We start from the raw sequence: 24,397 nt of genomic DNA on the forward strand, positions 1-24,397 counted from the left end.
TGACATTCACAGTGTTTTACCAGTGCTCCCCCCCCACCACCATGTCTCAAATTTCTTTTGAAAGGAATTTGAATAGCCTTCTATTTAGCCTTGCTACATGTTTGTTTCCATTTTAATGAACTATTTCCCTCATATTGGAAAAGCTCTTTCACGTGTACTGGTTTATAATGAGCTACCTGCAGGAAAGTAATTGGGCTCACAGCCTCTTGTAGCCTCACAGGCTAAGAACTTAAGCGGAGTGCAGAGTCCTATCCCTAAATCTATGATTAGTCATTCATGGCCTAGTACAAATGGCAAGTGACTTATTTTATCTATGCTATCCCACACACACCCCAGACTCCACACACTTGCCAAAGTGATTTTCCAAAAGTTCTAAGTCTTACCATGCTTACTGTGGCACCCTTCCCCAATCCCCTTTATTCAATAAACTCCAGTGCCTCCTAATTACCTATTTGGCATTTAAGGCTCTTCACCACCTGGCTCCTTCCCATCTTCAGAGTCTTGTCACACTGTTGACTCCAAGCACTCCAGTAGCCTACCTACTGTTCCTCAAATACAACATTCCTTCCCCCATTTCTGTCCCTCTTGTTGTCCACTGTGCCCACAATGCTCTCCTTCCTCACACCTGCCTCTTGACATGGCTGGCTTCTCAAGACTCAGCTCATATGCCACCTTCTGCAGGAGGCATTCCTGGTCTCCCCAGTACCTGAGACTTCCCCTCTAGGTTTACATTTCTTCTACTCTCTATCTACTGCATATAGAGCCACTGTGTAGGTAGCTATTTATTGACATTCTGTTTGCACTATTACTATGTGGCTCCTAGAAAACAGGGTCAGTTTTGGTGCTTTTGTCTGTCTTTATATTCCAAAGAATTTAGCTCAATGCCTGGCACATAATACATGTTTGTTGATTGATTGTATTCTATATGTGTGTACATGTGTAGGATACACACGCATACACATATACGTGGGTGTGTGTATGTACAAATGTATGGATACTGCATGTGTATGTTTGTGTACATACATATGGGCATATGTGTGTGGGGTATATGTTTATATATGTGTGTACAGATAGATATACACCTATATAGATGTATCTATATATATATATGCCCTTATTTAAATCTAACTATATGTATGTATATGTATCCACACACACATATAACTATGTACACATATACATATTTATACCCATAGATAGATACATAGATATCTCTCTACATATACATATACACATATATACACACATATAAACACATCAGTATATGTACCTAAAATCTCATATCTGGAGATATACATACATCCAAATATAAGTACGGTCACACAGAGTCCTTGTAAAAGTTTTAGGTTTTATATTTTCATGGCATGATATTATGTCCTTATGTTTGCACAAAAATCATGTGGCCAATTCCAAATTCCAGTATTTTAGGTGTCATCCAAAACTACTTAATTCTATATTTCTGGGTCAGATGAAACTTTTCCTACAGCTCACTGGGGCTTTTGTACACCAAAGGTTCTGGGCACAGCATCCTACGGCAGGAAAAGGTCTTGCCTAGAGGAGTATTCTTTGGACTTTCCTTAGCAGGCAAACCTCATGCCAACATTCGATGAAGTCTGCGCTATGTAGATCACATATTCCAAAAGGAATTTCCATGAATCGCTGAGCTCCAAATGCACAAATTCTCCTTCCTTTTACTTTCTTCAACTTGTTCAGCTGTGAGAATGAGTATGACTTTTGATGGTTCTACTTGTCAACCCAATTTAAAGTCCAGGAAAGGACCTTCTCCACGGCCCCACTGAAGACATCTATTAAAAAGCTTTTTGGTGAAGGCAAATTCAGTACAAGCATAGGCTGGCGCTTCAGTTTTCTTGTGTTTTAATCCTGCATAAAGGTTAAATACCAGCCTTATATTTAGTAAGTGAACGGTGATAGCAAGTTACCAAAATTGACAGCTGAGAATGCATATAATGAAATGGAAGAAAGCATGTTTAATTTAAAGTACAGGTGCTGTTAATTTCATTGACACAGACATGGATAAAGAAAATGTAGGTGCCAAAGTGCCTGCTCATATTTTATCTTTTAATTAAAAAACAGACCAGGATATTTAACTTTGCAAGACCAAGTATTTCTCTAAAGTTGAATAAGCCAGAGTTATTTTGGCCTCAGAGTTTTCCCAAGTAATCACAGAAATAATATTAGCAACATGAGCAGAGTACTAGCTGGAAGGAAAGTGTTCACCAATGGGAGGTAAATTAATTCTTCCAGGGCAGCAAAGTACCGTTTGATAAATTGTCCCTCCTTGGATTATACTTTGGAAACACAAGAGGACTTTATTTTTTCCCTAAAATTATTTCATTATTTAAGCAAGATTTCTTTTAGAGAATCTTATGCTTGCTATAATGTTTAATTTTCCTTTGGTATTCTGGTGATTATGATGATTCAGTAGCAAGTGCCCATATTTGCTATAAGCACTCTATTAAAAGGCAGCTAGGTGACACAATAGACAGAGTGCCAGGCCTGGATTAAGGAAGACTCATTTTCCTGAGTTCAAATCTGTCCTCATACACTTCCTACTTGTGTTACCCTGGGCAAGTCACTTAACCCTTTTTGCCTCAGTTTCCTCTTCTGTTAAATGAGCTGGAGAAGAGAATGGCAAACCACTCCCGTGTCTTTGCAAAGAAAACCCCAAATGGGGTAATGAAGAGTCAGACATGACTGAATAACAACAACTCTATAAAAAAGATCCCTTTCTTTGTTGTGTTTTACTCTTACATGTATTTATTCTCAAAACAGGGTTATCCATCACAGGAACCTAGCTGCAAGAGAAAGCCTAAGGACTCCCTGAAACTTCCCTCGATCTAAGTAACCAGTCTTCTTTACCAACTCTCATTTGGATTCTCTTGTTGTTCATTGAAAATATGGAAGCCACCTCACATAAGCTATTTAATATAGCCTAATCTTCACCCCAACTTCTCACTATCTATTCAACAAACATTTATTAAGCACCTACTTTGTATGAGGCAGAATTTGGCAAGTTGTAGACTGCTTTTAATGATTCCCTGCTTCTTTCTGAAATAGAGGTCCTTTTTAAAAAATATGTATAGCAATATTTTTCTGCTGGTGTTACATACTTCATCATAGAACATGATGGTCTCTGAATAATTGAAAATGAGGGTAAAACTAAGGATATTGGTAATTCACATGACCATATTATGAGCAGGAAATCAGGGTAAAAAAACCCAAGAATTTATTTCAGGAAATTCATAGGTAATAACAGATAAGTTGGTCATGTGGAGAGGGCAAGTCATCACTGGCTAACCCATATGTTCTACTAGTGTCCTTCAGTGGAAGGCCACTAGCACATTGGTGGCACACTTATGGGGGACATGGATGAAAATGTCAGGGTGGAGAGATATAGGATGGCAGATAATCTTTATCAAAGAGGCAATACCAATATCATTGAGATTACAGATCCATTTGAATATCTGAAAGTATATGTAAGGCATTGTCCCTGGCTCTGGGGATATAGTTTTTTTTTAACTGACATGGTCCTTTACTGAGGTAGGGTGATGATGGTGTGGGAGTGAGTGAGAACACATGACTGAGTGCAATGAGGCCAAACAGTCTAAATAAAATGTTTTAAAAAACTGAGGAGGGAAGAGGACTCTTTCAGTTAACAGAGACCAGGAAAGGCTACGTATAGGAAGCAGCATCTCAGGGTTTGTGAAAGGTAGAGAGGAGATGAAAAAGAATCCAAGGCATAGGAATGACGCGCACAGGGGCAAGAGATGTCCTGCCAGCCATAGGGAATAATCTAGTTTGGGTATGTTTTGATTGTTCCAAAGTAATATACAAGGAGGGAAGATTTATCTAATAATCACTGCAAGAATTAATTCACGAAGGTTGGAAAGGTAAGTTAGAGTCAGATCTGGAAGGCTAATTTTGTTCAAGAGGCAATAGATCTCCTGAAGCTTTTTTTTTTAAATGTTGGCATGACATGGTTAGACAGGTGATTTAGGAAGATTATTTTGGCAGCGGTGTGAAGGATGGATTAGGAGTGGGGGAAGGGAGGGGATGAAGAGACTGAGCACAGGAAGAACAATTTGGAGCACTAAAAAATAGATCAGGCAAAATGTGACGAGGTCTAAACTACAGTGATCGGTGATGTTAGTGGAGGGAAAGGAATGGATGCAAGAGATTTCCTGAAGGCAGCGACAGGATTTGGCAATTGGCTAGATATGAGGGGTGAAAGAAAAGGAAGCAATAAAGATAAAAGGATCATAGAATTAGAGCTGGGAGGACTTTAGGTACCATCAAACCCAACTCTTCCCTGCCTTCCCCAGGTCACTGTTTTCCTCCTTCAAGTCACATTCAATAACTCTTCTTACTTTCCAATTCACTAAATGTTGTTGTACTGAACTGGATATTAATGGATATATGATCTCCCAAAGATCATCTTTTGCTGGGTAATGACAATGGTAATCTCAAATAAGGAGAAAAAACCTGATTTCTAGGTAACTATTTTCCTCTAACTTTCATCAAATACTAATTTTTTACCTTTTCTGTCATAAAAGTTTGGAAAAACTTCAAAATATTGTTATGATAGATGAAAGGGTTGAAAAAGTAAAGAATATTAAGATCTAATACTTCATTGTGTTAAATAATTTGTTTAATGCTTCTCTGATGTAGTAAAAATCATAACTCACATTTAAATATACTTTCAGGTTTGTAGAGTACTTGACAAATATTAGCTCACTTGACCTAAAGTAATAAGAAAAAAATTCTAAATCTTTTTTTATATTAGCAAGGATAAAAAATGTCAATTATTTCAACGGAAAGGAAAAGGAGAGAAAAAAATAAACCAAGTATCTTGACTTTATCAAACAGTATGGGCTAGAGACATGGGGAAGCTGACTCATATTTTCATCTTTCTGATTTTTTACCCATCAGATATTTTCCATACATGTATCAGACAGAGGGTTGTAGATCTTGATCAGGCCAAGACTTCAGAGGCCATCTATTCCAATCCTCTCATTTTATAGATGAGGAAACTGAGGCCCAGAGATGTTAAGTGATTTGCCCAAGGTCACAAAGGACAGTCAGAGGCAGAATGTGAACCAAGGTTACGAGACCCCATAGCCACAATACCACATGGCCAGGTTTGTGTCATGAGCCTTTATTAGCCAAGCTATTTTGCTCCGTAGATGCTCTTTGAACATGGACCAGAGCATGCAACCCCAGCATGCAGAGAGTTGGGAAAGGGCCAAATTAGCAGCTTTGCATCTTTTGTTTTGTTTTTTCAGGTTGGATTAACATATAACTGATTAAATTCCAATCTCATCTCATGTGATGAAAGCAGAGAAGATGAATTGTTATTGAATTAGGCAGGACACTGTTTCACTTAGTGAATGTAAATCTGGAGGCTGTCTGGTGTGGCTATGCACTCGGCTGATTACAAATGGGAAACAGGTTGTCCTCCCTTTGCATTGGCAGGAACCATCCCAAAGCACATTGGGAGATAATCTGTTTTGTTTCAACTCACTTATTTGGTACTGCAAGGTTGAAAATACTGACTGTGCACATGACAGAAATATGAAAAAAGCACAGATGACAATTTTCTAAGAAAGACTGCTCATGAGTAAAAAAAAAGCAGAAAACTGAACAGAATGTTACCACCTTTTCTTCCCTGATTTGGAATTCAAATAATCCAAGTTCTAACATTTTATATCACAGCAAAGCATGCTTGCAATATAGTTTTTTTTTAATGGTTTGAGTGAATCCAGAATGTTTGAACTCTCTAAATAGATGTTAGTATCTAATGTGTAGCTATCTCTGTAGAGAACTAAAAAACAAAATAAAACAAAACATTTTGTCTGGAGCAGCCATTTGGTCCTGGTCATCAGGAGTAGAGCACATGGGCATAGGTAAATTTCCAAGAGAGTCTTCTCTGGGCACCTTTGCTATATTTCTGGGAACCTAGCTTTAGCAATTTGGCAAAATGGAATATATAGAGTGTCTGTTCCTGAAAGCCTGATCTTGTGTGTGTGTGTGTTGGGGGAGCTTTGTGTAAAGGAATACAATAGTTTTACTACCTTACCACTTAGCAAAAAGGATTGAGGTTAGAACTGTAATCATTTTATGAATCAGGGCAGTTGCCTTGGTTGTCAGCTAAGAGTTTAAGAGTAGTTCATTTAGTATTAAACAAACTTTTAAAAACCCTACTACATACCAGCAGCCTAAAAATATTCCCCTCTAAGCAAGTTGAAGTGTCCCCTGCCCCTTCCACATAAAGATGTACATTCTTTTGCTTTTCTGTTTTATCACAAAACAGAGAAATGAAAGATTTTTTAGAGATGAACCAATTCCCAACCTCCTTATTTTATGGATGAAGAAATTAAAGTCCAAGGAGGAACAACTTGTCCAAAGGAGAGGAACAATTTGAACCCAGATCTTCTGACTTCCAACCTTATATCCTTTCCTTTAGACCACAAATATACCCTGAAACATCATTTCTTCCCCCTTTTCCCTTCTAAGCTTCCCTTAATTTTTATTTTGACCTAATTGTACAAATGTAAATATTGTGTGTGTGTGTGTGTGTGTGTGTGTGTGTGTGTAAGAGGGCTATGATCATAGTAGTAATTGTGTGCTACAGACTGCACACCTCTAGGATGGCATGGAGACTTTTACCCAAATACAGCAACTCTAACGGCTGCTGTGGAAATCTTCCTATCTTGCACTCAATATGTGTATGTATGGTAGAGAACCCTGACACCTCTTGCCTCTCTTATGTATTCTATGTATGTATTTCATAAAAACTTTAATCTAAGACTCAGTTGTTGCCTAATGACTACAGGAAAGAACAATTAGCAAACCAATGACTCTTCTTGTTCATGTCTCCAACACACAAGGTAGTTTTTTTCTTTTAACCAACATTTTAAACCAACAATTTGAGTCCGAGTCATGATTATGGACTATTTATGACAATTATTAAATGAAACTATGATGGAATCAGAGGAATTAAAGCCAGATCAGATATCATCTAGGTCAAATCACCTCAATTTTTACAGATGAAGACCACGAAACCCACAGAGGATAAATAATGTGTTCGAGGTCACATAGGTAGCGGCTAGTAGATCTGGAGTTTGAATCCAGTACTCTGAGACCAAATCCAGGGCTCTAGCTACAATACAACTTCTCTTATGAGACTTGCATTTTATTCCAGGGAGTCAAGCCTAGTTATCAAACTTCAGAAAAGAGCCTCAGAGGCCACCTCATCCAGTCCACACAGGAGTCCCCTCTATAGCATAAGTAACAAGTAGTCAGCGAGTTTTTGCTTGAACTACCCCAGAAAAGGTGTGGGAGAGTCTTGAGGCATCCCATTCTACTTTAGCTCTAACTCTTAGGACGTTTTTGCTTGATTTGAGCCTGACTTAAATTAAGTCTAAACTTTAATGCAGAAAAACCTTTAATCAAGGCACAGAGAGCTACTAAAACAAAAATAACACTTAGCTTTTGGGATTAGAATTTAAATTAAAGGTTCACTGTGAGATTTGTCAGTTTATCTTTCCTGTTTTCCTATTAATATCTTTCTCAGATTAATTAGTACTTAAACTAGAAGAAGTTAGGTGGTGTAGTGGACAGAGCACTGGAACTGATGTGGGGGAGGGGAGGGACTAGGTTCAAATCTGGCCTCAGACGTTTGCTGGCTGTGTGACCTTGGGCAAGTCATTTTACTGTTACTTGCTTTAGTTGGCAAATCTGTAAAAAGAAGATTATAGTAATACCTAACCCCAGGGCTGTTGTGACAATCAAGTGATATTTGATCAAATAGTATTTATAAAGTGCTTTGCAAACATTAAATTGCTTTATAAACGCTAGCTATTTCAATCTCTAGGTTTATGTTGCAACTGAATCTTAAAAAATTATATAATATTTTTAATCAAAAAGTTTGGCTAATACATATGCCATCTCTGCATTTCTAAGTCTCTGGGTGTATATTTATGTAATAACTAAATATTAAATATGAACTAATGGATCCAGTAGCAAATTAATGAATTGTGCTTCAGACTATACTTTATTTGCCAAAAGTGATGGTTTGTTCAACTTTTAACCTGATTTCTTCCCTTAGCAGAAAAAAATACTGACCTATAATTACTCTTTGGCATAAAATCAAAGATTTGTGAAATTTGAACATGCTTATGGAAATAAAACTTTTGTTTTCATTTCTTAAAATTGGTGTTTAAGGAAAAAGGACTTTGTTAAACAAGTCCCTGGAGAAAGAGAAATGGAAATCTAAGTACAGTGCATGCATGTGCTAAGAATTCTTTGCTTCAGGCTTTAGCTTCCTCAGAAACCTGTGTGCAGACCTGAAATTGGGGCAAAGAATGGCACCACTGAGACAATAAACATTCCGTAGGATGCTGTCCGTGGGTTTCTACTGTGTTTTGCCAAATTTCTGTATAAAACTTAAAGGAAGGAAGAAACCATTTCTAGAAGTCAAGAAATCATTTTTATTCTGTTTCATGTGCCAGACCTTTGGATGAAACACAGGAACTTTTTAATGACAAGTTGAATATATTATTATTTAAATATTTAATTACTTATAGTCCCTCAGTGACACAATTCATTTTTTTGTCTTTGTCAAAATTTATAATGAATTATTCTTTTAATTAAAGATTTTTTCTTTGACATAAGATTATGCTTATAATATTTATCTGATCTTTTAAAAAATGAAACCAGTAAGATACTCCTTTTTTTCTGAATTGATGATTCTTCAAAAAGATCAAGAAAAGTCTTCATGATTTTTTATAAGAAAAGGATGGACATTTTCTGAGCTCATGACTTTTTTTTTCCCTACCACATGCTCTGTGAACCCCCATGAATTTTTCCTTAAGACTTTATTTCAATTTCAGAGAAGCATGGGAAGATGTGCACGAGACAATGAAGAAGGAAATGAGCAGAACCAAGAGTAATACTGTTCTAAGAACAATTTTGAATGACTACATCATTTTGAGCATAATAAATACTCAAATCAACTTCAAAGACCTATAAAGATGCTGTCCGTATCCAGAGAAAGAACTGATAAATAGAAGTACGTATGATATGGTTTTACAAATAGGTACATATTTGTGTCGAACGGTAGCCTTCTCTAAGGTAGGGTGGGCTAGGGAGGGAGAAAAAAATAAAAATAAAAAGTACACAGTGGAGAACAAAAGAAAACATAGAAGAAAACACAGAAAAGCAGAGAATCCTCTTTTTATATTGTTCTGTGTACATGGAAATGTTCTTTTTTGTCTTTTTTGTATTTAAGTTAAAAAATAATAAAAACTTAAAAAATTAAAGATTGTGTCTCTTTGAAAAGGATTGAGAGTTAGGATGTAAAAAAAATCATGCATTTAAGCTCCAATTTTGGAAATATCATTGGTCCTTTTTAGTGGGAATTGTCTGGAGTCCTACATAGACTGGCAGATTTAGAGCTAGAGGGGACCTCAGAGAATATCTAGTCCAATCCATCTAATTTTACAGATGAGGAAATGAAGCCCAGGGAAGGTGCCAAAGATTATATAGGTAGGTAGTGTGCATCAGGGGCTAGATTTGAACCCAGGATTTCCAACTTCAGAGTCAATACACTTTTTACTCTACCATACTGCACATAAAGTATCTTTCTCTTGAATTAAATATGTCAGAATAACTAGGACATTTAAAATGAGAGGTCTGGTCAGAGATATGGTAGACAAAACACAGATAAATATAACAGTAGATTTCATAACCACAAAAATTTCACAAATGCCATAATTATCTCTAGCATGGACACACTGCCTTTTATTTCCCAAAATCCTTATAAAGCACTAAATGAAATTTCTCAGCTCCCCTGAGAGGTAGATAGTGAGACCCATTTTACAGATGAGAAGCTGAGACATTAGGAGGCTAACTGTCTTCCCAAATGCTGTAGAAGTTGATTAGCAACAGAGACAAGATACAGGAAACTATGGCTTTGTGCTGCGTCCTTGGTCCTTTCATTGCTAGAACAGCTTGTGTTTCATCTTGTAGTGCTAACTTAAGCTCTAAACCATATTTTAATTTTGTGGGATACCTATACACCTGCTAGATGCTTATGTCCCATGAAAGTCAGATCAAACACAGTAAGAGGAATTTGCAATCTGTTTGCAATAACCTTTAGATTATTAAGTAACACAACCCATGTTAAAAACAAATAAAAGATATTTTGATAAACTGAGATCAAGAAAAAGCATCGACATTAGTGTGACAATGAAAATGACATGGACTACCGCTATCTGGTGCTGTACCCTAAAAAGAGATGTTGATAATTGTACACAATAAATAAGTGATAAAAATAAATTGGATTTCAAACTTCACACACATCCATATGTTGATCTGAGTTTTCCACCTGTATGCACTAAAGTTCCTCTAGGAGGTAATAAACATGATATAATTTGACTTTATTACATTGAAGACATTTCTTTCTAGAGCACAAAATATATCTCTATTTGTTGCAAATAATTTACCAAGTTCGTCAAATAAACATTGAAAACAACAAAGAAAAAATAAATCATCTCATGTAGCAGTGGCATTAACCAAACAAGTAATATGACCAAAGTGAAGGAGGAGAAGCAAATGGGGGCCCTTGGTGGGGGAGGTGAAGCAGAGGAATACAGATTTATTGTCCTTTCAGCTTGTGACAATGGCATCCAGTGGGGTCAATATTCTAGTTACTATGTGAGTAGCCAATACATTAGTGAAACGCTAATATAGATGACACACAGCGTTATCCAGTCTATTCTCATGATTGGTGGCCCGATGTTACCTGTCACGTAGAGGATGGCACTGGAAGAGAGAGTGCCACTAGTGTTTTGGGCCCGAGCAACATAGAGGCCCGCATCTGTCTCACACACCTTCTGAATGAACACTGTGTGCTTTGTCTCCTTGTGTAAAACCTTTAAGTGACCATCTGCTGTCAATCTCTGGCCCTTCTTGTACCTGAAGCAGAGAGTCAGTTTGTCAAGTCAGAATCAGGTTGTTTTTTTTTAATCAACAAAATTTTCCAAGTTGTAACACCCTATACAATTATATATGTGACTTCTATAATAATTCCTTAATAATAGACCCAACTTTATGACTCCAAACCCCAACTCAGTTTTTAATCAATAAATATAGGTATCTACTAATTAAGCTTGGCTGTATTATCATAAATTCCACATTAAAAAATGTCATCTTCCAGAGGTAGTTATATAAATTACTAGTTGGTAATATCAGTTGACAATTTTATTCATTGATTAGCTACAGTAAATATAGAAATAAAACGTCTGCACTAGTGTAGCTGCCAAAAGTTGTGAGCAAAGACACATTTTGTGAGTAACTTCATGTTTTATGTGGGCAAAGGGGCTAACTCCTGTTAAAGGAGTTACTGTTATATACATGTACATACATACATGAGGAATTCCTTATTCTTCTATTAAGCAACGAAGCATTCTCTAATCTATGTATTTAAAAACTCAAATTTTTGCATATTGAGTTTTCACAAAGTGAGCCATATATGAACAGCTATTTCATTCTGTTGTTAGCTGTCAATTTCGAGTTCGCCCATTTTTAAAATTCATGATTCCTTCAATTCAATCAGTTGTTAATTTAATGACCTTGTTTTCAGATTTTAGTGGCAAAGATGATTTCCCCAGCAGTGTTGAGACCTTTAGAAATATGTATTATCCAAATTAATAATTTTCATGGGGGTAACAAGTAAAAACTCAAACAACATTTTTGGATTAAACTAATATTTAATAAAAGTGAAAATTAAATATAAATGTTTCCCCCATTCATCAAAATCAAATTCCTGTTTAATCAAGGACATAGGTATATCTATTTAAAAAACAAAAGGTAATACTACTCATGTAGGTACCCTTTGCTTTAATATTCTGCAGAACAGACATTTTCTCACACATGTTTTAAGAGACTGGTAACTATGCCCAGACTCCAAGTACCTTTGCACTAACACACCTAGTATGTAGAAATCTTTCATTAAAATTCAGACTATGCTAACATTATAATAAGTAAATAGCATTCTACTTAGGTTAGTTCACAGTTTATAAATAAATAAAAACATAAACAAAAACATGCTCTCTGCAAAGCCTGCAGAATTATCATGGATTCTTTGCCTTCAATCATTATGGAAGTCTGGTTGAAGTCTAAAATTTTTCAAATATTCATAAGCATTTTATCTTTTGAGAAAGTCATAACCTTCATAACTGAGGAAAGAAGGTACTATTGCAAATAATAATAGAGTTTCAAAGACCCATACTTTCAGTCTTCATTTTCTTTACAAATGTTAAAAATATTGAGAACTCCATATTGAAATCCTCTAGCAATGGTGTCAGATTTAAATAGCAACAGATCCCTAAGGACAGCATATTGATTTAGAAATCCACAAATTAACATTATTTATATTGTATAGTATTTTTATTTAGTTAAACATTTCCTGATTTTGTTTTAATCTGATTCTGCCTGTACTCCTGAGTTTTGTAGGTGGCTTTGGGACCATGAATTTGACACTTCTGTTCTCATGTACCGATTTCATCATTATTTTTCACATTTTTAAAAATCCATCACCTGGATCAATTGTGAAACACTTTTATAATCTACCTTTCACATGGGAGAAACTTATTTTAAGGAATACTAATAATGGAAAAACAAAATAAAAAACAAAATATAACAAAGGTTATGCAGCATGTGTAATGTGTTGAACAGAAGGGGAAAAGAAGAGAAATGAAGAGAAAGGAAGAAAAAAAAGCCTTCAAGTTTACATTTTTTTTCTCCTTAAATAGCAGATGTTAAACCAAGGCTTTCCCATGTTTGTAGAAGTAGACAGGTGTCAGATTATGGGAGAGAATTAGTCAAAACATAACACTTAGAAGGATGGAATATTATGCAGAAAAAAATAAGAAAAAAGGAAAAAAGCTGCCTTTTAATGCTTCTTGATTATTTTGTATGAGGAGACTTCCCTGCCCTGCCCCCCTCTCTCAAGAAACTTGTTAGCAGTGCTGTTATTTGAAAGAGCATGTTTGGGATTGGGTGTGAGCTTGTACCATGCAGAAGTGTGCAGGAGAGGGATAGTCATTAAATCATTCTAAACCCTCGCTAGTGCCCACAGAACTACTGTTTTCAGTGACTTGTAATTCACTTTGATTCACTGTTTTTCATTATAAGCTACCCACCAGGTCAATGTAGGCTCTGGAAATCCTGTTACTTCGACTTCCAAAGTCACTGGAGAACCTTCCATGACTGTGACATTAGACAGGAGCCTGGAGAAGTTAGGAGCCTGACCAGCTAGGCTGACCCGGCTGTTCTTTCCTGATGTACTCTTAATCTCTTCTCGGGTGACCTGGGAGCTTCTGCTGGTATCTGACTGAAACAGGAGACCTGGGAATGCATCAGGGTTAGCATGCAGCCTATCTTGGGTTTTAGTAAAGTTATTATCATGCAATTGTTCTTGGGTTTCGAGCATGCTTTTGTGAACTTGATGGCATTGTTGCAAACATGTTTCATGCACTTTACTCATCATGCTCTCTGGAGGTTCAGCATGGATTTTTCTGAAGGTGGTGCTCGTTTCCAGGGATTCCAGGGGAGTTAAAGGGGTATCATCTTTGACCTTGGGGCAGTGTCCTGGGGAGAGAGGTAAAGGCCTCTCATTTAGACTTGGAGCTTCTTCCCTCCAGCTATTGGAGACAAAAGCAGCAGGTGCTGAAGGACCAGGTTTGTAGGTTGCTTGTGGATCACTGGCATCGATCTTCATCTGTAAGTTGTAGGAGCTGATGTGCAGGCTCTGAGGGTTCTGCATGGGCAGCTCCTCAAACTCCACTTCAGATTGCAAGAGGTTTGATTCAGGGCTCCCAGGAAGTGGAGGCAAGGAGATATCATCTGGGGAGGCACAATCAGATTCATCCCCTGAGGGCCCTTCTTCCGAGAGGAGCAGAGCCTGTGGGGAATCCTCTTTGGCAGAAGATGATTCTTCCTGGAAAAACTGGTCCTCCCCTGCTCTTCTGTGAATTGGAATAGCTGCCATTGGCTCTTGTTCCTTCAGAAAAAAGAGACAAATAAAACCACAGATTTTTCATGAACCTTTTCCCCCAGATGCAAACCAGCTAGAACAAAATTCAATTGCAAGAGAAAGAGTAGCTTGAGAAAGCTAAAAGCTTGAAGAAATGTTAAAGTCTCATTAGGAAAAGCCTTCAAAATAAGAAATTTCTTCAACTGTTTAAATCTTCCCTCCATATAGGGATATAGACCTAGCAGTGGTATCGCTGGATCAAAGGGTGTGCACAGTTTGCTAGCTCTTTGGGCATAGTTCCAAACTGTTCTCCAGAAAGGTCCGACCAGTTTACAGCCCCACCAACAGTGCATTATTAGTCTCATATTCTTCTTTGGCCTTCCTTTGCATACCATATTATCAGGCTAAGGAAACATTAATTTGAACCAAAGTGCATCAGGGTCTTTTCAAGTGAAAGTATTCCATTAAATGGAAGAGAGGAAAGATACTTAGGCTGGAGGTCAGTGGACTTGAGAGCAGCTTAGGTGGTAGAGTGGATGGGGGAGGGGCCTGGAGTCAAGAAGACTCATCCCCCTGAGTTCAATTCCTGCCTCAGACACTTACTAACTGTGTGACTCTGGGCAAGTCACTTAACCCTGTTTGCCTCAGTTTCCTCATCTGTAAAATGGGCTGGAGAAGGAAGTGGCAAACCACTCCAGTCTCTTTGCCAAGAAAACCACAAATGGAGTCATGAAGAGTTGGACATGACTGAAACTGACTCAACAAGTGTCCAATTCTACATGAACCCATTTTTAGTCATGTTGTGAAAGAAAAAAAACAGACCACATACACACACACACAAGAAAAATAGTATCTTTTGATCTACATTTAGACTCCATCAGTTCTTTCTCTGCATATGAATAGCATTTTTCATCATGAGTCCTTTGGAATTGTCTTTGATCATCGTATGGCTGAGAAGAGCTAAGTCATTCATGCTATTACTGTGTATAATGTTCTCCTCGTTCTGCTCATTTCACTTTGCATCAGTTCATGTTAAGTCTTTCAGGTTTTTCTGAAATCCACCCGCTCGTCATTTGTTTAGTATTCCATTACATTCATGTCCCACAACTTGTTCAGTCATTCCCCAAACAATGGGCACCCCCTTAGTTTCCAATTCTTTGGTACCATAAAAAAAACTGCTATAAATATTTTTTGTACAAAAAAGTCTCTTTCCATTAAAAAAAATCTCTTTTGGATACAGGCGTAGTAGGGGTATTGCTGGATCAAAAGATACTGTTTGATAACCCTTTGGGCATAGTTCCAAATTGTTCTCTAGAATGGTTGGATCAGTTTACAACTCCACCAACAGTGCATTAGTCTCATGCCCTTCTTTAGTCTTCCTTTGCGTACTACATTATCAGGCATTTGCTTTTGTTTCACCATTTGTCTCTTAAGTGTAAGAATGTTTTATGTCCTCAACTTGATTCTAAAATTTTTCTGAGAAAGAGACCTTGTCTTCTAAATCCTGGCAATCCCAGTGCATCTACTAAAAGGTTCAATATGCACTTCAAACATGCTTTTAAAATAAATGAATGTTCCGTGTGAGAACTGAGTTAAAAACAGAACAATGTCCTTTTGTCCTAAGCCATGGGGATTTTTTTCTTCCTTAAAGAAAAGGTGGAAATAGATTATATAAACCCACGCACGAAGGGAGAGAAAATAGTTTCCCTCCACTCACTGATCGAGTTTAAATTCTGGGCCTCAAAGTCGCAATGCAGACATGGTCTCCTTACTTTATGCTATACTGATAAAATAAACAATCTATATAGGGAAGGTCCCTTTCTATTACATGGCCTGTTCAGGATGGGAGTTACTTGGGCACTGGGCAAGGTGCTGTTTTTTTTGTAGAACGCTAAATAGTTTAAATGAGAGACATAGCTAGAAGCACTGTGGATCTGGTGGGATCTATTTCTTTTGTGTTATCAGGGACTTTGAGAAGCATATGGAAGCTCTATCAGTGATTGGTACAACTTCCAAAGGCTGGGAGGCCATTCTTTTCATCTAAGAAAGAACCTGCTGTCCATGGATACTATCCTAGACATAAAAGGGAAAGTCAAAATCATGTGGGCCAAGGGGGAAATGGCCTGGAAAGTGACTGTTTCTGAACTAGCACTTTCTGGAAGAGCTCCTGAGCAGTGCCCTCTCTAAAGTCTCAAGTTTGAGAGTTTGGAGATCTGCTCTTCTATCAAGAAAAGAGGTATTTTCTGAGTGTATCTCTCTTGGTGAAAAGAGATGCATGTGACCTTCACATCTGGGAGAAGCAATAGCAAGGAAAGGGAATTGCAATGAGGAAACAAGCAATCTAGATTTTGCATTCAGCTATTATGAGTTATTCAGGGTGTGGGTCCTGTGGGAAGAAGGGAGGTTGCCTGTTTAACATGCCCATGGACATTTCCTTTTGAGTGGAGTCCAAGCCCTAAGAATAGTACATGAGGTGGATGTTTATATGGGACTGTGTGGGATTAAAGAGGGCCTCGTAGGAATGCCAGGGTGTTGCCTATCTAGGAGTTTCAAATTCTGCTCCTTTCTGAGGAGGAGTCTCAGCATCATGGGAAAGTTCTGGGTGTGGAGCACTTTGGGACTCTGTAGAAAAAAGTAGAAACCTTTGGAGAAGGAACAGAACTACATGAATTGTATATGGGCTGTAGTTAGTCCTTTATATATTTTCTGTATTGTTCATGCTTTCTCCTGAGGCTTTTGCATATCTACAATTTTGTGTGTGTGTGTGTGTGTGCTGTGTTCTATATTAAATGTATATGTTATAAGCTTGAGGACCTGGGAGAAAACTTTTAATTACATCTCTGGAGATTGAAATGGCACCTATTCTCAAAGATTTTTCCGGCGTAAATTCTGGGTTGTTGCATAAACAAAGAGATATAATTGATTTTGGGGTCATCCCCCCAAATGGACCTAACCTAGATAAGCTTGGGGACCTGGATCATTAGATACTTGTTAATATACAGAATTTGGTTCTATCTAAAACAAACAACTTCATCATTTCTTTTATAACTCCCTCTCATAATTGGTTGTTTGGACGTGCCACTAATATTGTTAGGAAGGTAGATTTGCAACGTGATTTCATAAACTGTGCCCTTACCCTCTTCACCACAGGTTTTGTTGTTGCTGAGTCATTTCAGTAGTGTCTGACTCCTCGTGACTCCATTTGGGGTTTTCTTGGCTAAGATGCTGGAGTGGTTTGCCATTTCCTTCTCCAGCTCATTTTACAGATGAGGAACTGAGGCAAATAGGGTGTTGTGACTTACTACAGGCCACATAGCTAGTAAGTGTCTGAGGCCAGATCTGAGCTCAAGTAGATGAGTCTTCTTGACTCCACGCCCAGCACTCTGTCTACTATGTCACCCAGCCACTCTCCATAAATTTTAATTTACTATAAAACCTCTACAATTTTTGAAATAGTATAAATTTGTAGTCACAATTAGTAGTCATTCTTTGAAGGTACTCATTAAAGTTAAATAAAGTTAATCGTAGGGTCTTCCTTTTGAGATTACCTCCAGTTTATTCTGTATATATTATTTGTACATAGTTGTTGGTATGTTGTCTTCTATGTTGGACTATTAGCTCATTGAAGCATCAGGGACTAGTTTCTGCCATTTTGGATTATTTGTTTGGTTGGCTTTTTTGCCTTTCTTTGAATCCCCAGAATTCAGCAGAGTGCCTAGCACACGTGGTTGTTCAGTTGTTTCAGTTGTGTTCAAATCTTTGTAATCCCATTTAGGATTTTCTGGGCAAAGATAATGGAGTGTTTTGCCATTTCCTTCTCTAGGTCATTTTACAGATGAGGAAACTGAGGTAAACAGGGTTAAGTGACTTGGCCAGGGTCACACAGCTAATAAGTATCTGAGGCCAGATTTGAACTCAAATCTTCCTGACTCCAGGCCCAGCAGTCTATCTATTGTAACACCTAGCTGCCCCCGCCTAGCTCATAGTAGTTACATAATAAATATTTGTTGGCTACCGTTAAGCAATGAATTACTGTTTTAAGTGATTTAATGCATTTACTGTTCTTCCTTAAAAGCTACCCACTCTGCCACATCAACAGAGGCTCTTGAAACACCACTATAGAGGAAATGATGGAAATCTTCAGATATCAGATTGGGCTCTGTGGCAGGCCCACCTCATTCTCATCTTATCAAATGACTGACCCCTGTTTTGCTTCAGTTTGCTCTCAGTCCTTGAACATCTAGATTACATGTGGCTCTTGAAAGAACCTTTGTGAACACACATCATATAATACTTTACCACTTTGTTCAGTGTTCACCATAAAGAATTCTGGGAGAAAATACATTTTCCCAAGGATCCACTTAGCTGTCACTTTAAAATATGGCCAGAGTCTCTTCACAAGGAACTGAAGAAGGAAGAGACATATTTTAGAAATGACAATTCTAATTTCTAAATAGATTCACTGCCCTGAGCGCTCAGAATAAAATCATTATCTTGGAGGCAGTACCTAATAATGAAATACTCAGCCACAACCACTCCTCAAAATATCCTCCAAAGCTAACTCAGAGACATCTTGAGGGAATGAAAGAACCTCGCTAGAGTGCACACCCAGAGCTAAGGAGCAGTTGGACAGAAGATGGTTCAGCTGTGTTTGAGCGCTGACCACAAAGGTTTAAAAGAAAACTTTTGGATTAGTGAATGAATGCTGTCTAGAATCCTAATGAACGTAAGAGCTCTGACACCTACTTTATTTACACTGGTGTCACCACCAGTGATCACAGTATGATGAAAGAAGATTATTCCTTTTGTAAGTCAAAAATACAAATCTGTGTCTACAAGGAAAACATTAATTCAAAAGATGGATGTTTAGTTGTTTTCAATCATGTCTATCTCTTCTTGACCCCATTTGGGGTTTTCTTGGCAAAGTTACTGGAGTGGTTTGCCATTTCCTTCTCCAGCTCTTTTTACAGCTGAGAAAAATGAGGCCAAAAGGGTTAAGTGACTTGTCTAGGGTTGCACAGCTAGGAAATGTCTGAGGCAAGATTTGAACTCAGGAAGATGAGTCTTCCTGACTCCAGGCCTGGCACTTGATCCACTGTGCCACCTAACTGCCCTTAATTCAAATAACTCAGGACAAAAAGATGACTTTTGAAAACTTCTAAGGTTGAATTATACATTGTAGCTATTCATAATGATCTAACAGTGTATCCTAGCTTTCTGAGTCTATAGACCCCAAAAAGTAGGACATAGGAAGGTATACCCTGATCTGATCATTTGCCCAGCCATATCTCTGAAGCCTGAAGGCTTCAGTCACATTTTCAGTATGGATATATTTTTGTATATGTACATATATAAAATCCGAGTTGGAGGGAACTCAGACCTTGAGTCCAATCTCCTATCTGACGTGGGAATAGGTTCTACTATATTTCTGAGAGAATCTCATCTTGCCTGTATTTATATGTACCCAGTTCACTTCTTTGCGAGGAATACTATTAATAATTGCTATTTTATAGCACTTTACGTACATTATCTTATCCAAGCCTCACAATAACAATAGAATAGGTACCATTGGCATTACTGTTTTCATTTAACAAAGGAAGAAGCTGAATAGGCACTGGGAAAAATGCTTCTCAGATTTTCCTGCCTCCAGACGAGCACTCTAACCTTTATAGTATGCTGCTCTTCACCTAGCATCAATTCTACATGTCAGGCTCTCAAATCCTATTTTTATTTTAAATATTTGTAACTTCCTTCTCTGCTCTTCTTACGACTTGGTTTCTAGATATTTGCTCTTCCTGGATCTCTTCCTTAGGATGCACTGATATTTGTCACTGATGTGTGCCCTTAAAATGTGACAACCAGAAGTGAATGGAATATTCCAGATGCTGTCTGACAAAGGCAGAGGACTATTACCTTCCTTACTCTGAATACTTTATGTCTAAGAATCAGAGCCATTGCTTGTGGGGGCAACTAGGATACTGCCCCATAGCACCAGCATCCTGGTGGGCACACCTCTCCTTTGGTCTCAAGCAAATGGAATCAAAAGTTTGCAATTCTACTAATGCATTGTTGGTGGAGTTGTGAACTGAACCAACTATTCTGCCCAAAGAGCTATAAAACTGCACATACCCTTTGATCCAACAATACCACTTCTAGGTCTGTATCCCAAAGAGCTCATACAAATGGGTAAAGGACCCAAGTGTATGAAAATATTTATAGCAGCTCTTTTTGTGGTGGCCAGGAATTGGAAATTGGGTGGTGGGTGCCCATCAATTGGGGAATGGCTGAACACATGGTAGCATATGAATGTAATGGAATATTACTGTTCCATAAGAAATGATGAGCAGGTGGACTTCCAATAAACCTGGAAAGACTTACATGAGCTAATGCTGAATGAAGCGAGCAGAATCAGAACATTGTACACAGTAACAGCAAAATTGTGAGATGACTAACTTTGATAGACTTAGCTCTTCTCAGCAATGCAAGGATCTAAGAAAACTCCAAAAGACTCATAATGGAAAATGCCATCCACATCCAGAAAAACAACTATGGAGTCTGAATGGAGATCAAAGCATACTACTTCTTCTCTCTCTTTTTGTTTGTTCTCTCTCATGGTTTCTCTCACTGGTTCTAATCCTTTTTTTTTACAATATGACTAATGTGAAAATGCTTAACATGAATGTATATGTAGAGCCTGTATCAGATTGCAAGCCATCTTGGAGAGGGAGGAAGGGAAGGAGGGGGAGAAAATTTAGAACTCAAAATCTTATGGAAGTGAATGTTGAAAACTAATAATAAATAAATTTTTTAAAAGTTTTTTGGGGGGGGCGGAGCCAAGATGGCAGCTGGTAAGCAGGAACTAGTGTGACCTCCGTACCGAGTCCCTCCAAAAACCTATAAAAAATGGCTCTGAACCAATTCTAGAACGGCAGAACCCACAAAACAGCAGAGGGAAGCAGGGCTCCAGCCCAGGACAGCCTGAATGGTCTCTGGGTGAGGTCTATCCCACACGGAGCTGGGAGCTGGGAACGGAGTGGAGCAGAACCCAGCCTGAACGGCGTGGACCATCCAGACCACAAGCCAGGCGGAGGGGACCCTAGCGCCCTGAATCAGTGAGCTGCAGCAGTTACCAGACTCCTTAACCCACAAACACCAAAGACTGCGGAGAAGGTTAGTGGGAAAAGCTGCGGGAGTAGAAGGAGTTCGTGGGTTTGGCTTCCAGCCCCAGGGGCAGCGGAGGTGGGGCAGCTACAGCTGTTGTTACTTCCAGCTCCAGGCACACCTGGTGGGAGGAATTAAGTGGCAGATCAGAGCAGGAGTGCATGGCCTGCTGAAGATCTAAGCCCAGTCTGGGTTGGGGGTTGGGGAAGGAGCAGTGCTGGTGTGGCAGAGCTGGCACCTCCCCCCCAAATGTGGAACATAGAACTCTCTAGTCTACAAGCAGTCATACCCCACTGAAAAGCTCAAAGGACCAGTTAGTTGGCTGGGAATATGGCCAGGCAGCGAAAACGCACCGAGATTCAGTCTCAGACTTTGCATTCTTTCTTTGTTGACAAAGAAGAGCAAAACATACAGCCTAAAGAAGTCAATAAAGTGCAAGAGCCTACACCAACAGCCTCCAAGAAAAACATGAACTGGTCCCAGGCCATGGAAGAGCTCAAAAAGGATTTGGAAAAGCAAGTTAGAGAAGTAGAGGAAAAATTGGGAAGAGAAATGAAAAGGATGCGAGAAAACCATGAAAAACAAGTCAATGACTTGCTAAAGGAGACCCCCAAAAATACCAAAAAATACACTGAAGAAAACAACACCTTAAAAAATAGACTAACTCAAATGGCAAAAGAGCTCCAAAAAGCCAATGAGGATAAGAATGCCTTGAAAGGCAGAATTAACCAAATGGAAAAGGAGGTCCAAAAGACCACTGAAGAAAATACTACTTTAAAAATTAGATTGGAGCAAGTGGAAGCTGGTGATTTTATGAGAAATCAAGATATTATAAAACAGAACCAAAGGAATGAAAAAATGGAAGATAGTGTGAAATATCTCATTGGAAAAACCACTGACCTAGAAAATAGATCCAGGAGAGATAATTTAAAAATTATTGGACTACCTGAAAGCCATGATCAAAAAAAGAGCCTAGATATCATCTTTCAAGAAATTATCAAGGAGAACTGCCCTGATATTCTAGAGCCACAGGGCAAAATAGAAATTGAAAGAATCCATCGATCGCCTCCTCAAATAGATCCCAAAAAGAAATCTCCCAGGAATATTGTTGCCAAATTCCAGAGCTCCCAGATCAAGGAGAAAATACTGCAAGCAGCCAGAAAGAAACAATTTGAGTATCGTGGAAACCCAATCAGAATAATCCAAGATCTGGCAGCCTCTACATTAAGAGATCGAAGGGCTTGGAATGCGATATTCCGGAGGTCAATGGAGCTAGGATTAAAACCTAGAATCACCTACCCAGCAAAACTGAGTATCATGCTCCAAGGCAAAATATGGATTTTCAATAAAATAGAGGACTTTCAAGCTATCTCAGTGAAAAGACCAGAACTGAATAGAAAATCTGACTTTCAAGCACAAGAATCAAGAGAGGCATGAAAAGGTAATCAAGAAAAAGAACAAGAAAAAGAAATTGTAAGGGACTTACTAAAGTTGAACTGTTTTGTTGACATTCCTACATGGAAAGATGACATATATGATTCATGAGACCTCAGTATTAGGGTAGCTGAAGGGAATATGCATACATATATGTTTATGTATATATATGGGTGAATGTGTATGTATGTGTGTGTATATATATATATATATATATATGTAGAGAGAGAGAGAGAGACAGAGAGAGAGAGAGAGAGAGAGAGAGAGGGAGAGAGGGAGAGAGTGGACACAGGGTGAGTTGAAGATGAAGGGAAGATATCTAAAAGAAATAAAATCAAATTAAGGGATGAGAGGAACATACTGAGAGAGGGAGATAAGGAGAGATAGAATGGGATGGATTATCTCCCATAAAGGTGTCAAGAGGAAGCCGTTCTGTGGGAGGAGGGGAGAGGGCGGATGAGGGGGGAATGAGTGAACATTGCTCTCATCAGATTTGGCCTAAGGAGGGAATACCATACATACCCAATTGGGAATCTTACCCCACAGGAAAGAAGAGGGAAGAAGATAAAAAAATGGGGGGATGATGGAGGGGAGGGCAGATGGGGGTGGAGGTAGTCAAAAACAAACACTTTCAAAGGGGGACAGGGTCAAGGGAGAAAATTCAATAAAGGGGGATGGGTTGGGAAAGAGCAAAATATAGTTAGTCTTTCACAACATGAGTATTGTGGAAGGATTATACATAATGATACACATGTGGCCTATGTTGAATTGCTTGACTTCTTAGGGAGGGTGGGTGGGAAGGGAAGAGGGGAGAGAATTTGGAACTCAAAGTTTTAAAAACAGATGTTCAAAAACAAACACAAATGTTTTTGCATGCAACAAGAAAATAAGATACACAGGCAATGGGGCATAAAAATTTATCTTGCCCTACAAGAAAGGAAGGGAAAAGGGGATGGGAGGGGAGTGGGGTGACAGAGGGGAGCGCTGACTGGGGAACAGTGCAACCAGAATATACGCCATCTTGGAGTGGGGGGGAGGGTAGAAATGGGGAGAAAATTTGTAATCCAAACTCTTGTGAAAATCAATGCTGAAAACTAAATATGTTAAATAAATTTTAAAAAAAAGTTTTTTTTTTTAAAGTTTCCATTTCCATCATGTGTCTCTTTGACCAGAAAAGACCATCCTACTGGGCCTGGAGATCCAAGTCACATGACACACACAATTGGGGGCAGAAACAGTACTAACTGCAGTTAGTTCCCTTGGGTTCTCTGAATTTACCTCAGGAAAATTTTTGTCTTTATTATAGCTTTGTTAATAACACAGTCTAATATTGCCACTTATATCAATATAGAGGTCAACTTAAGCCTACTTTTCTCTGTTACATGAATTCCAAACAATACACTCCATAGAGATGTTTATCTATATATATGCTTTGGTTGGTGGGTTTTTTAACCTAAGAATTTACATTTATCTAGGAACAGTGTCTAGCATATACTAGGCACTTAATAAATACTTGTTTACTTTCTCCAACCTATCTCTTTTAGCTTTCATCTCATTAATTTTACTTTGAAATTTCTTGAAATTCTCAAAATCTTTTAAAAATCCTAACATATCATTCTTCATATTTGCAGTCCTTTCTAGTTTCATGTCATCTGTGTATTTGATAAATATGCTACCTATGTATATTGATTTTTTAAAAAATGTGATTTAAGTTAGGGCCCTATAGCATGCAACTTTTAGTGT

General features: G+C 38.2%; 1 protein-coding gene across 1 annotated transcript in view; it reads right to left on the minus strand.

Moving 5' to 3' along the window:
• Nucleotides 1-24,397, minus strand: part of CCDC141 (coiled-coil domain containing 141) — a 294,918-nt gene that overhangs the window by 22,166 nt on the left and 248,355 nt on the right. The window contains exons 23-24 of the mRNA XM_036743398.1: nucleotides 13,227-14,086; nucleotides 10,826-10,998 (exon numbers count right to left, since the gene is read on the minus strand). Coding sequence (XP_036599293.1) covers nucleotides 10,826-10,998; nucleotides 13,227-14,086 — 1,033 coding nt within the window. The remainder of the gene's footprint in view (nucleotides 1-10,825; nucleotides 10,999-13,226; nucleotides 14,087-24,397) is intronic.

The sequence above is a fragment of the Trichosurus vulpecula genome, chromosome 2 (genome assembly GCF_011100635.1).
Source record: "Trichosurus vulpecula isolate mTriVul1 chromosome 2, mTriVul1.pri, whole genome shotgun sequence".
NCBI lineage: Eukaryota > Metazoa > Chordata > Mammalia > Diprotodontia > Phalangeridae > Trichosurus > Trichosurus vulpecula.